This window comes from Argentina silus (genome assembly GCF_951799395.1).
Source record: "Argentina silus genome assembly, chromosome: 17".
Classification (NCBI taxonomy): Eukaryota; Metazoa; Chordata; class Actinopteri; order Argentiniformes; family Argentinidae; genus Argentina; species Argentina silus.
Genome location: NC_139671.1, coordinates 10,952,419 through 10,968,707, shown reverse-complemented (window position 1 = coordinate 10,968,707; position 16,289 = coordinate 10,952,419). Strand labels below are relative to the sequence as shown.

Here is a 16,289-nt window from a genome sequence, read left to right as displayed (position 1 = left end):
TATGGGACTCCTTCAGAGCCGAGATGATTCCAGCGTCATGCATTGTTCCGCTAATCACATCACAAGTCATTACGGCCTCTCATGTGCTAAGTTAAGGTGTTGAGACGTATTATGAATAACTTAGGAGCGAGTCTGAAGCTTCCTCGCAGAAAAACACTAAGTGTCTGATTCACGAGAATGGCCATTAGCTAGTGAACCCTGCAATTTAGGGAGACAAAGCTGTTATTTAGTCTGTTACATGTGGAGCGGTGTACATGATGTTTTTTTTGTTGTTGTTGTTTTTGTTGTGAAGACTTGAGCGACATCTCATTCGTAGCCATCTGGTGCGTGTCCTTGTCCTCTCTCGTTTGTCACCATGTCTGAGTAACTGTCACATCCATGGTCACATCTCACAGCTGAGCCACGCCAAGGCTTCAGTCTCATGGAGCGGCACTGGTCTTTTGTGTGTGTGAGAACAGCGCACCCTGTTCCTTCTATGTGCTGAGGTAACAGCGGAGGTCTCCTCTCTGCCACAGGTACTCCCAGCCCCTCCATGAGGAGATTGCTCTTCACAAACACCTGAAGCACAAGAACATTGTGCAGTACCTGGGCTCCATCAGCGAGAATGGATTCATTAAGATATTCATGGAACAGGTTCCTGGAGGTAAGAGACAATGATTGCCTATTGGTAAACTACCACCCAGTCAATGCCCAACCAACAAGCCCTGTGGCTCAAACCCAGAAACCATATTATTAGATATTGAAAGTATCTATTTTGTCTATACAGAACAATATGCTGGCTTGGAGACAATATACTAATATGCTAAATAAACTGTGTTGATGTTTGTTGTCCTTTGTCCTGTGGTTTCCAGGAAGCCTCTCTGCTCTGCTGAGGTCTAAATGGGGACCTCTGAAGAACAATGAGCAAACCATCGGTTTCTACACCAGACAGATCCTGGAGGGACTGAAATACCTACATGACAACCAGATCGCACACAGGGACATCAAGGTGAAACCATTACCTCTACACCAGCTCTTTGGTTGCCTTTGGCTGTCATACATATGTTCCTGGCCAATAGAGAGGCCACATGAAAATGGTACTGTATTATGATATTTATGATTAGATTGGTATGAACCGCTTGGCTCTAGAATGATGACTTCCTCTTGTCATTATGCAAGAGGGCTCCGCTGACAGACTTCAGTCATAATAAAACACACTGACAACTGAGTGGAAGTCATTTAGGTCAGTAAACTGTTCCTCATACACCCACGACAGGGCACTAAATTCTGCCTCATTTAACAATAGCGTTACATAAATGACATCAGCAGCCATTCATGTAAATGTTAATCATCTTGTTTTGGTTTGGAAGCCTCTCACAGAGGGGGATGTAAATCCGCTATGAACACCTGTTGCCGATCGCTTTCTAGGAAATACTTCAGATTACCATATTTTTCATTCCCTGTTCTCATGGTCTCCTTCTTCTTTTTACTGACAGGGTGATAATGTCCTAATTAACACATACAGCGGAGTCTTAAAGATATCGGACTTTGGCACCTCCAAAAGGCTGGCTGGGATCAACCCTTGTACTGAGACCTTCACTGGTATGTGACTGTGTCTGACTTTGTTTATTGTCGTCAAGCTTCCCCTCTCTGCATTGTAAAAAGTCTTGAAAGAGCAGGATGTTTCAAAATGGGCTTCAACCACCCGGTGATCTCATCAACTTTTTACAATAACTTAAAATGACTAGACTCAAATACTAGACTCAAAAGGATACATCTCAACTCATCTCATCTCAACTCAACCTGTAAATGATATATCTTAGAATAGCCTGCCGTTGATATTCAGAGTGCTGTGTCTGGTGCTGCTAGTTTATGGTCAGGTCAGGGAGACTTGGGTTATGCCAGTGTTGACATTGTCAGCCAATTATACTGTAGCACAGATTGACCTCCTTGTTCACATTGCCTGATTGCTGATTGGTGCACATAACCACTCCTCCTGAGCACCGGAGCCGTTTCAGTCTACAGTCTGCTTCTCCTGTTTGAAACCAATGTGTATCTTCCAGTGCCAGCAGCACAGCACTCAGCCTACCTTTTAACGCTCAACCTACAGTAGTCTATAATTAGAGCAAAAGACATCCATCCCATGCCAGGGTCACTAGGTACTTCCTATCTTTTTTACGTAATGTTATTGAAAAAAACGTTGGCAACATTTCACTTGCAATGGCATCCAGCCCAGAGCCAGGGTAAACCTCTGAAAAGCTGGCCATTTGTTAAACTGATCAGCCTTACGTAGTATGTATCGTCAATGCAACAAATGAAATTTGTTACTAGTAGCTATGGTATAATTGGTTGTCAATATCTCTGGTGTTTTTGTTGTTTTTCAGGGACACTACAGTACATGGCCCCTGAGATTATAGACAAAGGCCCTAGAGGCTACGGCAAGCCTGCGGACATCTGGTCTCTTGGCTGCACCATCATTGAGATGGCCACTGGGAAACCTCCCTTCTATGAGCTGGGGGAACCACAGGCAGCCATGTTCAAGGTTAGAGGTCAAAGGGCAACAAGGCTTGAACGCTCACACGTTTATCTCATTCACCTCAGTTCACTTCTCATTTGATGAATGTGACTTTGTCTGGCTAAACACTTCCTAGTCATGCTATCATAACTTGGCTCTGATTTATCAATTATTCATAGATATTTATGGTTGTGTTGACCTTTTTCTTAGTAGGAAGATCATAAGTCAGGACAGCTGTCTTTACACCCCTGCAGGCGTGTAGTATCCCAAACACTACATGCTGTGGGAACTCTGTTTGAACACAAACACTGGCCTACAAATCGTGATGTAATGAAAAACCCTCTAGATATACAGTATGGGTTTGGGTCCCCAGTGACACCCCCATGAGGCTATTTTTCCATTGAGTTATATGTTTTTTACAACCAAAACCGAGCTCTGAAACCACTTCAGTCTCATTTGTTGTAAAATGATTACATACAATTAACCTTTGATAAACCAGACGTGAACAATTGTGTGTCTGTGTAGTGTGTGTAGTGTGTGTACACAGTACTTTACATGTGTGTTTTGAAAACACTGATCCACTGATGAGGCCTCCTCAAATGGTTTTCTTGCGTTTTCCACTTGTGTTCCTCTTAAGTGGAAATTTCAAGTGTTTCCTTCAGTCATAATATCACATAGGCTGTGTTTAAACTTTAGACATGTGTAGTCCATTAAAAACGGTAAAGATCCAACAGGGTGGTCTGTTCTACGGGGCGTCGTCATGGTGTTTGTGTAGATGTGGCCCAGACCCATGGAAATTTCCATGCCTTTTAATTAAATTAAAGCAAAACTGCTTTGTATTCACACATGCTAATGCTGTGCATTACCCAGTGATTGAAAACCATTCATGTTCAAGCATACACACACACACACAATCCTGCATTAGGCTACATACAGTATCTACACATTTTGCTTCAGTTTATTGTAGCTCAAGGAAGTACAATTTCATCTTTGGTCAATGACTTTACTATGACTTCCAATACAAAGGCTTACATGCACAGTGAGCACACTTATATATGGTAGTTCCTCATGTGTTCAGTTGGGGTATACACTGCATATACTGATATTCAAAATGACCTCACATAAACTTGGCTGCTCTTCCCATCCCCATTGGAATGCTTCCGGGAGGGGCATCATTCCTAATCTTAAATCAACATTCCTAGGCGCCAATGCCAGAAATTTCTAGAAGTCCAATCGTCAAACGAGCCTTGTTCCCTGAGTCGCCGCATTTGCCCTTCATTGTCGTCTTGATGTCCTTTTGGAGGAGGCACAAGCCTGCTTGAATAGTTACAGTGTCGCAGAGCAACTGTGATGTACAGTATCAATATCTGTACGGTGTCAATGTCTTAAAGTACGACTGTCACCCCTCTCAACTGAAAAGTGACTAGCCTCTTTGACACCCGTGGCCCTACATGACCTTTCTCCAACTCCATTCTTCTAGAGATAATGGGTGTATTGTATACGCATTTACCACAGCTTACTCATTTCATACTGGCCTTTTCTACAGGTGGGCATGTTTAAGATCCACCCAGAGATCCCAGAGTCCATGTCCCTGGAGGCCAAGGCCTTTATCCTGCGCTGCTTTGAGCCTAACCCAGACCGCAGAGCCACTGCTCTGGACCTGCTCACTGACGAGTTCCTCACTGTCACCAGTCGCAAGAAAAGGGGCAAGAGCAGCTTCACAGGTAGGCTCGAGCTTCACCATTATCATTGCCATCTGAATAGACAGTAGCTTCTTTATTTTAAGAAACAGTATGCTACTTAATTGCTCTGTTTGTTTTGTTTTATGCTGTTTTGCACAATTCATTAAATTTGTCTCTCTGTTTTTCTTAGCTCTGACACCAGGATCAGGTGAGTTCGTCTAGAATTCACTGAGTTTGAGTTTGCCATACCAACGTCATTAGACTAAGCTAATTGTGGACATCAAGTGTGTGTGTGCATGTGTCTGTGCATGTGCGCGCTTACATGCATGCGTGTGTGCGTGAAGATGCATGCATGTGTGCATGTGTGTGTGTGTGTGTGTGTGTGTGTGTGTGTGTGTGTGTGTGTACCCTGCCCCAGAGATGATCACCTCGAGAGGAGCATTACAGACCATGTTTAATCCCTGTTATATCCCCACGACAGGGTACAGTACATTATGCTCTGTGTAACTGTTCCCTCCTGCAATCACTGTGCTCTCCAGAGTATCTGCGCAGCATCTCTCTGCCAGTGCCCGTGGTGGTGGAGGACACCAGCAGCAGCAGTGAGTACGGCTCCGTCTCCCCTGACAACGACCTCAACACCAACCCCTTCATCTTCAAGCCCAGCACCAAGTGTTACAGCGAGCGGGACGTCAAAGGAACCAGGTCCCTGTTCCTCAGGTAACATACCACGTTCCCCAACATAGAACCACAACATACCGTACGATACCTCTACCTTCTAAATGAATCTGATGAAAGCAGCGGTCTGATATACCGTAAACGAGGATACAATGCTCTGGGAGGTCTAACAGTACCAGCCTGTTCCCTACCACAGTATCCCTGTGGAGAACTTTGAGGACCACAGCGCCCCTCCGTCTCCTGATGAGAAGGACTCGGGGTTCTTCATGCTGAGGAAGGACAGTGAGAGGAGGGCCACTCTGCACCGCATCCTCACAGAGGACAGGGACAAGGTGGTAGCTAACCTCATGGAGGCTCTAAAACAGGTCAGTTACCATCAGTCAAGTACAGGGCTGGACAGAATGAGGGGATGTCTCAGACTGGTTTTATTTATCCAGAGTCCAGAGATATGAAGGTAATTTTTTTAAGGAAGACCTGGCATTATGCACCACTAATATTGACCTTCCTTCTCTTCACCTCCTCCCTTCCCACTTCTCATCCACCCTTCCTTCCATCCTCCTCTCCCTGATTCATGTAGGGTTCGGAGGACAGCAGACTGAGACATCAGCACGTCTCCACCCTGGTGGTCAGTCTGGGGGACTTTGTGCGTATGGCAGACAGGAAGATCATCGCAGGCACCCTCTCCCAGCTCAAACTGGAGCTGGACTTTGACAGCACGGCCATCAGCCAGCTACAGGTGGTGTTGTTCGGCTTCCAGGACGCGGTGAGTGCCGTTTGTCACCTGTTTGATGGTGTCTCTTTATAATGTCTATGATCATTTGTGAAATTCCATTTTCTATCTATCTATGGTTTGTGTGAACCAAAGGCTCTTGAGGCTTGAGTATTATTCAAGGGGTTTTTACATAAGCTGTTCACAACTGAAGTATGTTGGCAGGCTGCCATCGTTTGAATAAACAAATGATCAGACAATCAAGTGTGAAATACTTCTGACCTTTAAGAAAGGTAATAAAAGGGAAGTCCATCAGCTTAATTGCACAGCATGTAAAGAGGCTCTCTGCCTCGCAAATACAATTATGCAAATGAAAAGACACTAGCATCTTGTTGTTATGCGAGAGGTATTACATAACTGTCTTTGCCAATAGTGAGCTCTGATGCCTCCTAGTGGTCACCCATATGAAACCAAATCCAATCCCATTGCACAAACAGGTTACTGTGTCTGCAGCAGATCACTATCAATGCTCTCGACAAACTTGTTTTTCTTGCATGAAATTTCCACAGTGCATGGATATTGGTAGAATTTCTCTGTTTTTCCTGGGAAAGAATGTTTCCATGGGGGGGAGAGGGGGGGTGGTATCTCTACTTGCTGAGCAACCACCACAGGCAGCGTAAACAGACACCCTCTGAGGTCAAGACTGTTTCCCTTTCTATGACTATGACCACATGGCTGTGTGATTATTAATGTGTGTGTGTGTGTGTGTGTGTGTGTGTGTGTGTGTGTGTGTGTGTGTGTGTGTGTGTGTGACCACTGCGTCTCCAGGTAAACAAAGTGCTGCGAAACCACAACATCAAGCCCCACTGGATGTTCGCCCTGGACAATATCATCCGCAAAGCAGTGCAGACTGCCATCACCATCCTGGTGCCAGGTAATGGCTGGCGCCTGCAGCCCGTCAACAGTGTCTCCAGCCGTCCAGTATTAAATGAGTTATTATGCCCCCCTGGGCACTGGTGGCCTGCTAAACATAGGAGTGTGACTTTGCACAAAGACACTACTGCATCTTATCATAACAGATTGGATATATGACAAATTCTATATGAACATGTTTATATTTGAGTCATGAAATTAATGTATTTTCTAGGCCTAAGAAATCACTGATAATCAATGCATATATCTATCTATATATATGTATATGTATATATATATATATATATATATATATATATATATATATGTGTGAAAGGAAACGTCATTGTTCTCAAATACTGATGCTAATGTAAGGAATGGCTATATCAAGGCTCTGGGTCAGATACATCATACACCCAGAACTAATGCAGCACTGGGAGCCAGATTTGAATTTCATTTAAACTTGGCTCTCAGTGCAGTATTAGTTATCTACTAGACGTATCTGACCCTTCCTTCTGTTACAATTCCTTGTATTGCTGTTGCATTATGAATTGTGTTGTCATGTTACTGCTGCTACTGTATTGTTACTACACTGTAACAGTGTAGTGATATATCACGTCGTGTCTGTGTCCAGAGCTGAGACCACACTTCAGTTTGGCCTCGGAGAGTGACCCCGCTGACCAGGACGATGTTGACGATGACGCAGAGCCTGAAGGGAACTCCGGCCACCAGAGCAGGGCCCCACCCATCGCTGCCCACGATGACACGGTGGCCACATCTGGAGTGAGCACGCTCAGTTCCACCGTCTCACACGAGTCCCATAATGCCCAGCGCTCCGTCAGTATGGAGCTCGGCAGGATGAAACTGGAAACCAACAGGTGGGTCTTGCATGCCCGTAACCATGACAGATAGATTTTAGAACTGCGTCTGAAGTAGCCATGTCCAATGTGTGTAACCTCCTGGCCTGACCCTGTGTTGTGTCGTCGTCGTGGTCCCCCAGGCTGCTGGAGCAGCTGCTGGAGAGGGAGAGAGAGTACCAGGCCATCCTACAGCAGGTCCTAGGTGAGAGGGAACAGGAAATCAAACTACTGAGGATCCGCCCTGAGCCCATAGGTGAGTCCCTGACCACACACTTTCAGATAAGATCAAGATTCAAGATTCAAGATTCTTTATTTGTCACGTGCATACAAGTATACAGTGAAATGCAAAAGTGACAGTGCCACAGAGTAGTGCAACAATAAGTTTTCAAATAGAATAAAATAAAATAAAATAGAAGTACTAAAAAATATAAACAGTATGAACAGTATAAACAATATAAACAGCGGTGAAGCAATGTACGCAATGGAATGACAATATACAATGGCAGTGACAGGTTGACAGTACAGATAATTACAGTGGAGGATGAGTCTGCAATGGATGATTATGTGTGTGCATATGTGTTATGATGTCAATGAGTGTGTGAGTGACTTGAGGGGGGCACTGGTGGGGTCATCGTTGATGATCCTGATGGCATGGGGGAAGAAACTCTTAGTCTTAGTCTCTCTGTTCTTGCTGCATGACAGCGAAGGCGTTTGCCTGACCGCAGCAGCTGGAACAGTCCGTTTTTCAGATAAGAACATATTTGTGTGACACATATATAAGACAATAGACAATGCGGCGTTATAATAAGCGTAAGCGTCTAGTATAACTTGTTGGTTTATCCGACTATGTATCCACAGACATACCCACACCATCAGTGAGCGAGACGAGCCAGTCCACAGGTATCCATGGTGACCCAGAGCTTGTCAAGTGGCTGAGACTCCACGGAGCTGACGAAGACTCCACTAATAGGGTAGGTCAATGATGCAGTCTCTGACCTGTAGGCTACGCTAACAAACACACACCCACTTAATCCTCTTGTCTTATACATGCTAGACGACAGTTAACAGTGTTCATTGTTGGAAAGCTGTTCAACACAATGGCTGCAACTGGAGAGTATAGTGGACCAGACAACTGTAGCCTTTGTGGTAATGCAAACGATATTTGAATTATTGACAGCCTTAGTAACAGACACAGCACCACCTATTGGCTACTTGAAGCATCTTATCAAATTGAGCTTATTTCAAATGCAGGATAAAAGCATGCATATTTCCATCTTCTAGATTTTGGCAGAGGATTACATGTTGGATGACATTCTCCACTATGTGACGAGAGAGGACCTGAAGAGTTTGAGATTAAGGTAACGTATTCTCTCCTTCGTTAAGTTCCCAGCTTTGTAGACCCAACTATCTGACCGCAATACTTTTATACATTGTGCTTTGTAGTAACAGTTTGTCTACCTTTTCTTGTGTTTCCTTCCCTTTCAGAGGTGGGATCCTATGTAAGCTATGGAAGTCCATCACAGACTACAGACAAAAGCCTGCATGAGGCCCCATGTGAAGTGAGCTACTGCTACAGGGCCTTGACCAAGTTCAGTATTCTCCTCTCACCACTGCACTTTAATCTCAGTATTTATTAGAGCAAGACTCCTGATCGGGGATAGTACCAGTATGTCATCATGTACAGTACATACCTAGCTTTGAAATGTGAGGTGTAGACCTTGTTGGGTCCTGAACATGTTTTGGGAAATGATAACTATTTTCAAATGTGGTTACTTTTCATGTATAAGTACAGTAGATCAGTACCACTGATTTGGTAATGTTCAACAGACATGGTATACATGGAAGCTGGTCCTTCATAGTATGTAGGAATCCACAAAGGAAACAGAAGACCGTGAATACCCTATTGTAAATACCTGAGAGATCATTTAACTTGTTGAGTGCTATTGAATGTTGTTCGGTTGTAAAACATAGTCCTTACTATCTTTTGTTTACAAGACCTGAGACTGACCATTTTCTAATACAAACCTGAGAGAAAAAAGACAATGTTTAATAGATTTTTTTGTTGAGCTGCATTTTAGAAATGTTTTTTTTCATGTCCTGATAATAAATTTTTTGTTATTCGTATTTTATCATCATCACTACTTTATTTAAATGTATTTGTATGGATAAACTTACTCTCAAGGCCTCACTGCATGCCTGATTTTTTGTTGTTGTACCTTTTTGTTTAATTGTGCGCCAAGGCTTGAAATGTCATCATCGCTTCATTTTATTTTGTCAGCTTTTCTAACATCATTGACCTTCTTTAGGCATTGTTGTTAGCAATTGTTGTGTGTAAATAAAATGCAAATTTAACTGTAAAGGACTATTTTCAGAGAAATAATTTACAAACACATACCTTAAAATGTAAAAAATGTGCACATAGGCTAATTTATAGATATTGATACTGTCAATGGAACAAAATTAGAGCAAAACTTCACTCTTCCACATGTCACATTTTGTATAATATTTGATAGGAATAGTCCAGTTAGTGTTTTCAGTATGACAACAAAGGACATATTTTACTCTATGGAAAATGTATTTTTCTTGTATATGGGCAACATTATGATGTTTTAGCCTGCTTTTATTTGTAAATATGATATTTGAAATGCAAATGCTTTGAATTATGTATATGTTTGAATGAAATCATAACTGAAAACAAATTTTCATATTGTTGTTATCACCAACCTCTACTTTTTTTTGTATTTAAAGTTTTTCTATGTTAGATATAGGCCTACACAAATTAGGTGTATGTTCATTTTGTTTCATATGTCTGTTCATGATAGATTGATGACTTTAATTGTGCTAGCCTATCCTATTAATGTGTAACACAAAAATGTCCTCTTAAACTGTGAAATAAAGTGTAAACTTAAACATTTGCATTGATATTCTATTTCACAATCAAACACAAATAAGGTGATAGTAATAGCCTACATATAGGTTACATAACTAGTAGCAAATAGCCTGAACGTTTCATCATCAGTTTGGACAGGTGTAGGCCTACGCAATGCTATCTAAGAAGAATCACAATTATTTGGCCAAAAAAATGCATTTTGTGTTATCTAATCTTGTAGTGATGTGGACAGTCCTATATAATTGGGACTTGCAAATTGCGGAAGACCCGACATTTAGCCTCTGCATCACCCGTGACGTCAATACTTCATTTTCCTTCGTTGCTGGAGCTCCTGCGCTGTCGATGCTGGGCACTCCCACTGAGCGGCGCACCATCATGGTACCGACAATGGGCCTCTAGCATCGGCTCAAAACGGTGCTCACCTGCGACTGAAGATAACTAAAAATGAAGACATATTATATGTTTTATTTTGTGTCGTAAGATTACTGGTGTTGAAATTTGGCGACCCTTCTCATGCGTCCGAAATTATAGCCGACGGGGATACCGTTTAACTGCGTAAACATCATGGCTCTGGCTCAGCATCATCGAGTAATTGCGTGTGTGTTGCTTGTATGTTCGGTGAGTAGAATTGACACTCGCTCCTCTCAAATATCGGATCTGAAATCCAAAATATCAGGTGTGGAGGAGCTTTTGGAAGAATTCCGCAAGCAGCTCCAACAAGACCAGACGTATACCAGGGATGATGATATGGTTGACGTATGCCTAGGTGATTTCAACGCCATAGAGGAGCACATCATCAGAGCAAGGGCCTCCATCGAACAAGGGGCCACCTTCCTCTCGGCCCCCGGTCGAGTGTACAGCTGGAAAGACTGTCTCCATGCCTGCTGCGCCGACCCTCATTGTAGCGTGGCGGTGGTCCAGGAGGACATTAGACAGTCGGACGACGGTCTCAGCTGCTATTTGTTCAACTGCACTTATAGAAATAAAAACGTGTGTTCATTCGCACCGCAGCAAGGCTTCAGCACTTACAGCCGGGCTCACAATATATCAGGACACCTTACCTCCAGTAGTCATGGAGACGTGAACCCAATGGGCATGTCAATTAGGAGACCTGAGGATAAACCTGCTATTGATGATAGCACTCAAATGCAAGGTAAGGCTGTGCACCTTCTATTCGCATAGATAGAGATTGCCATGTTTCTTGTATAAGTAACAGGTTTATAATAGGATACAATATAAAGATTGGCCTCCAGTGGTGTTGTGTATTATTTACAACAAAAATATTAAATGGATCTGATACACCTTGCACAGTAGTAGACTACAATCACAGGTTTCCATGGCCGGTAGTTTACATCTTCCAACCATGACCACTAGCACTTCAAGACTATGAAGACTGGGATTTGGGTTGTGTAAATAATGAGCTATATGGCCCCCATGTTGTAAAATTAGATGAAATCAGTTTGAGTCCAGGTGTGTTTGACAAGGTTTCCCTCCTGGTTGTTTACAGACATGGATGAGCCGCCCCGCAGTGATGCTGGCCAGGACGTGGTGATCCAGCTGCCCACTGACTGGGCCGTGCTGGACGGCCGGGACAGTGTGGACGACCACGGAGTCACACGCTATGAATGGGCCCTGGTTAAAGGGAACCCATCCACAGACATCAACATGAAGGTACGTGAACACAGTTGACTCAATGTAAAGTAGCTGGAAATGTCATTCTTCAGCAATTGAAAGGTGGAAAAAAAAATTGTTCTCAGTAGTTTTCTTGAATGTCATATCCTGTACTGTAGGTATTTGATACAGGTCTGGGACACACCGTTGTCTCTGCAGTAAGGTTTGACAGAGATAAAAGCTAGAATGCATTTTGTGTTTGCAATAGACACAAAGCAAGTCTCATCTTGAATCCACACACACACACACACACACACACACACACACACACACACACACACACACACACACACACATACACATAGAAAAGGAGCTGATGTGTTTGTTTTAGTAGTTAAATAAACATGGTGATTTGTGTGGTGCAGCCAGAGCTCCAGAACAGAATGCCCTGCCATGCAGACACAGATAAGAGGCTATTATATCCACCTGCTCCAAGGACAAGAGCTCTATTGTAGGCTGTCCTCTGTGCAAATGAGAGCTGATTTTACCTGAGTTTTTAGGATATGTAGAGAAAACACTGTTGATTCTTCATACACTCTTTTTTAACGTGCCTCAGATGAATGCAGTGTCATTGTGACAAAACTTGTAACAAAATTGTCTTCAGCAACATGTTGCTCTATACCAGTGTAGTAATTCTGTAATTACTCATGTATTCATGTGAGCTTGTAGTTTATTATTAAATTATTGTGTGTGTGTTCTCCACATATCCTAAAACTTGAGTGTGTTTGTAACTAGTCCATTTATGACACCGCATATCAAAACACAGTGTTTGTGTCTTTATTTTCCCTCTAAAATGTTGTCCCCTCCCCTCTGAAGGTGACCCACCCAGGGCTGCTGAAAATCAGTGGTCTGCTGGAGGGAAGCTACACCTTCCAGATGACCGTCACCGACACCTCAGGTCAGAAGAGCTCGGACAATGTCAGTGTGACCGTGCTGGCACCAGAACGCCAAGCAGAAGGTGACACATACGTCAATCTCTTTTCATTGAATGTATCCATAGTTATCAGCCAGATGTGCCACACGCTCATGTATTATTCAGTTGTTGTTTTTCCCTCCTAACACACCTATTCTCTGCCTCACATTAATAGGGATGTAAAGTTGTTGTGGTCGAAGGGCTCAGTGCCTCTCTGCTGTCCTGTTTTACATACGACTGTTTCCATGTTGGGGTAATGCATCACAGGCACTGACCTTTACGATGTAATTGAATCCATTTTTTCCCTGGTTCACTAAAGAGACAGTCTGTTATTGAATGCAGTGTTGTTCCTTTCAAATGGCTATTTGATATAACCATTCACATGATTTGACAGACATAAACCTAGTCTGAGTTTATGAGTGTGGCCTTTTAACTGATGAACGGGGGAAGAGAGTGAGGATTCAGGATTGTTTATGGAGCATGACAGTCATGCTCACAAGGCTTACAGCAGGTATGTGTATGGGTGTGGGTGTGGGTGTGGCTGGTTGTGCAGCAGAGAGTAAAGTGTGTCCTCTTCTCTCCCCAGTGTGTACAAGTCACTGCTCCCACTACCAGTTCTTGTGTGACGATGGCTGCTGTATTGACATCACTTACGCCTGCGATGGGAAACAGCACTGTCCAGACCGCTCTGATGAGGCCTTCTGCCAGAGCTGTGAGTCAGTCTTGCCCACACCTTGAGCCACCTATAGACTCTGAGTAGCTCCATGTTCCTGATATCTAATGATACTATATTAACACAAATGATAACAAAGTCATGTGTGCTTCGATTGTCTAAAGAATGTGGTTCCCAGGATAACCCTACCCTGTCTGTCCTCTCTGTCCTCTCTCCAGTTGATGGGAGCAGGAAGCCTGTGACACACCCTGCAGGTTTACCCAGCCCACACAGGCCCGTGGCCCAAACAGAGCAGGATGAGGCCCCAGGTGGGCCCAGAAAGACCATGGAGGAGGCCAGACCTCCACAGGCTCAACCAGGAGACAGGAAGCAGGCTGTACCACCTCCCGTACTGCCACCAAGTCACAGCCAACAGGAGAGCACTGTCAGACAAGGTATTGTACCAGAGTAACAATTTGACTCATAGATTACTATTGTTATTATCCAACGGTAACCCATATATTGCAACAAAGCAGTGACAAAACTGTTTTTAAAGGTTTTTAGTAGTCATTAATACAGTATCAACCTTTGTATAAATGCTTAGAATTTTGGTCAGGTGTGAAATTATTCAATTTGGTATGGTTTTACATCATAATTTATTGACAAAGAGAATTGTTCTCAGTGACTTTCCTGGCTTAGTCAAGGGGTCGTAAAATCGTAGTTGGCTAGAGTTTTTATCTCTGCTCGTGGAGTCTGTGTGTTTGTTGCTGTAGCACAGGAGCAGATTGAGGCCCTGCAGGTAGCCATTGCGCCACAGAGAGCTCAGCTGAGCACTGTGGAGCGCGGCAGAATGCCGGCCGCAGGGGCACTCTAACACGCAGCGCTGGGATGGGAATGTGCCTTTATCCCCGCGTCCCCATGTGCACTAGGAACAAAGTGCCTCTGTCCCCCCCTGCCATTCGATCCCAAAATTAGCCTGCGACGGGCGGGGCGAGGCGGGGAGGGGGGCTTCCCTGTTACCTTTTCAGAGAGACCATCTGACTGAAAAGCTCTTTGCCTTTTGTGTCCATGCAGAGCCCTGTGCGGCGCCCCCTGATGTCGGGCCCTGCAAAGGCATCTTCCCACGCTGGTACCATGACCCTGAGGATAGGGAATGCAAGCACTTCATCTACGGGGGCTGCAAGGGCAACCACAACAACTTTCTGCAGGAGGCAGACTGCAACAATGAATGTATACAGAAAACCGGTGAGATTTTGATCTGTATTTGTTTCTGAATAGATCTTTTATGGCATTCATATACTTGACAGAGGTGCATGTAGCTCATATGATACTACATTACATGATGCAAATTAGTAATTGAATTAATGACGCAGGGCCTGCTATCAAGCTAACAACCACAGCTCCTCCCCCCATCAAACTCACAGAGACAGGTACTGTAATCAACTTAATGATGTCAACATATTGCTTCTGAACATTGTCATAATTCAACTTAATACCCTATTTCACATGTTCACCAGCCTCAACCAGTGGATTTCTCTTTGTAGCCACGGCCCCTAAAGTGGCCATCTCAGGGAGCAAACCAGAGAGTGACATCCCAATATCCAAACCATATGCAGTAATGGGAGGACATCCAGTGCCTGAATCAGGTCTGTTCAACATCAGAAACATAGTTCATAAGATAACTATGGAAAATGAAATGTCAGGCTAATTTGTGATCTGTAACCATATTCCTGTAGTTCATTTCTCTGTTATAGGATGTATACAGTTGACAGTGTATGACAGTGCCTTTGACTCTCCTCTGTCTCTCTCTCTTTCTCTCCTCCCCTGCAGGTGCGATCCTTCCTTTGGCCCTGGGCCTGATCATAACGGCTCTGCTGCTGCTCATGATTGGCTGTCGCCTGAGGCTGGTGCGCCACAGGGTGAAGAAGGCCCGCCCCCTCACCACAGAGGAGTCTGATTACCTCATTAATGGCATGTACCTGTAGCTGGGTTGACCTCTGTACCAAGTACCCACAGGCAGGAAAACACAGTGGGTAGAAGCTGCCCTGTAACCCACTGATGGATGGTCAGATGTTTTTTTTTGTATCTGGTTTAGGGTAGGGTAATCTATCTGATCTTAGAGCTGTGGTTAAGGGTAGCTTCGACCACGATTCGCAAACACCAAAACCCCAAACTTATGGTTGCGATCCAGGTTATCCTCATAGCAGTTGGGCTGTGCAGATCAGCCGATTGCTGTATCAAATCAATGTCTTTCTGAGATGTTTAACACTTCTCTGAGCATTGTGAAGATCTGGTCATATGCACAGCTAGAATGCTACGAAGACGAACTGGAGCGCAACTTAACAGTTCAGCTGCTGGCCAAGAGCAGTCCAGATAACAGCCTGTGAAAATGTGCCCTATTATATTATATTATATGATATTATGACAGATGTAGTGCTTGCAACTGTAGCCTACATGATTGGTGTCATAGACATGGAAAGAGATTTCTTTTTGCTTTCATTTATTACCCTGGTCTCTTTCACCCCCCAATTTGTATTTTATTTTAAATCTCACCTATTGATGATGCATATTTTCGTCTCAAGATATATAGTACTGCATAGTTATATACTTCTGCCACTGAGTGGCACTGTTGTGCTATTTGTGCCATAATGCTTAACCTATCAGGCTTTTTTTTTTTTTTTTTTTTTTTTTTTTTTTTTTACCAGACTTGTTTGAAATGCGAGGGCGCTTGGTAATGTGACAGACTGCATATCACACAAATCCTATTATCACCATCATAACTAAATGGACAATGAACAGTCAGGAGATTCCTCAAAGAAAGAATACAGTAG

At 43.6% G+C, this 16,289-nt stretch overlaps 2 protein-coding genes across 4 annotated transcripts in view; both read left to right on the top strand.

Annotated features, from left to right (window-relative positions):
• Window positions 1-10,236, top strand: part of map3k5 (mitogen-activated protein kinase kinase kinase 5) — a 33,789-nt gene extending 23,553 nt beyond the window's left edge. For 2 of the 3 annotated variants that reach the window (XM_083688500.1, XM_083688498.1), the window contains exons 16-30: window positions 516-643; window positions 852-988; window positions 1,476-1,581; window positions 2,364-2,521; window positions 4,041-4,218; window positions 4,367-4,384; window positions 4,716-4,893; window positions 5,048-5,216; window positions 5,429-5,614; window positions 6,389-6,494; window positions 7,107-7,350; window positions 7,473-7,585; window positions 8,191-8,303; window positions 8,614-8,690; window positions 8,818-10,236. In XM_083688500.1, coding sequence (XP_083544626.1) covers window positions 516-643; window positions 852-988; window positions 1,476-1,581; window positions 2,364-2,521; window positions 4,041-4,218; window positions 4,367-4,384; window positions 4,716-4,893; window positions 5,048-5,216; window positions 5,429-5,614; window positions 6,389-6,494; window positions 7,107-7,350; window positions 7,473-7,585; window positions 8,191-8,303; window positions 8,614-8,690; window positions 8,818-8,878 — 1,972 coding nt within the window. In that variant the 3' untranslated portion in view covers window positions 8,879-10,236. The remainder of the gene's footprint in view (window positions 1-515; window positions 644-851; window positions 989-1,475; window positions 1,582-2,363; window positions 2,522-4,040; window positions 4,219-4,366; window positions 4,385-4,715; window positions 4,894-5,047; window positions 5,217-5,428; window positions 5,615-6,388; window positions 6,495-7,106; window positions 7,351-7,472; window positions 7,586-8,190; window positions 8,304-8,613; window positions 8,691-8,817) is intronic. The other variant, XM_083688499.1, reaches the window with a different exon arrangement.
• A 328-nt stretch (window positions 10,237-10,564) lies between these two features.
• On the top strand, window positions 10,565-15,650 carry lrp11 (low density lipoprotein receptor-related protein 11; the record flags this gene model as incomplete). The annotated part of the gene is made up of 10 exons (XM_083688835.1): window positions 10,565-10,600; window positions 10,754-11,375; window positions 11,730-11,893; window positions 12,710-12,851; window positions 13,393-13,518; window positions 13,698-13,918; window positions 14,535-14,703; window positions 14,832-14,888; window positions 14,970-15,104; window positions 15,289-15,650. 10 exons carry the CDS (start codon window positions 10,565-10,567, stop codon window positions 15,441-15,443), a joined length of 1,827 nt encoding a protein of 608 aa, XP_083544961.1. The 3' UTR covers window positions 15,444-15,650.
• Between the last annotated feature and the right edge of the window lie 639 nt (window positions 15,651-16,289).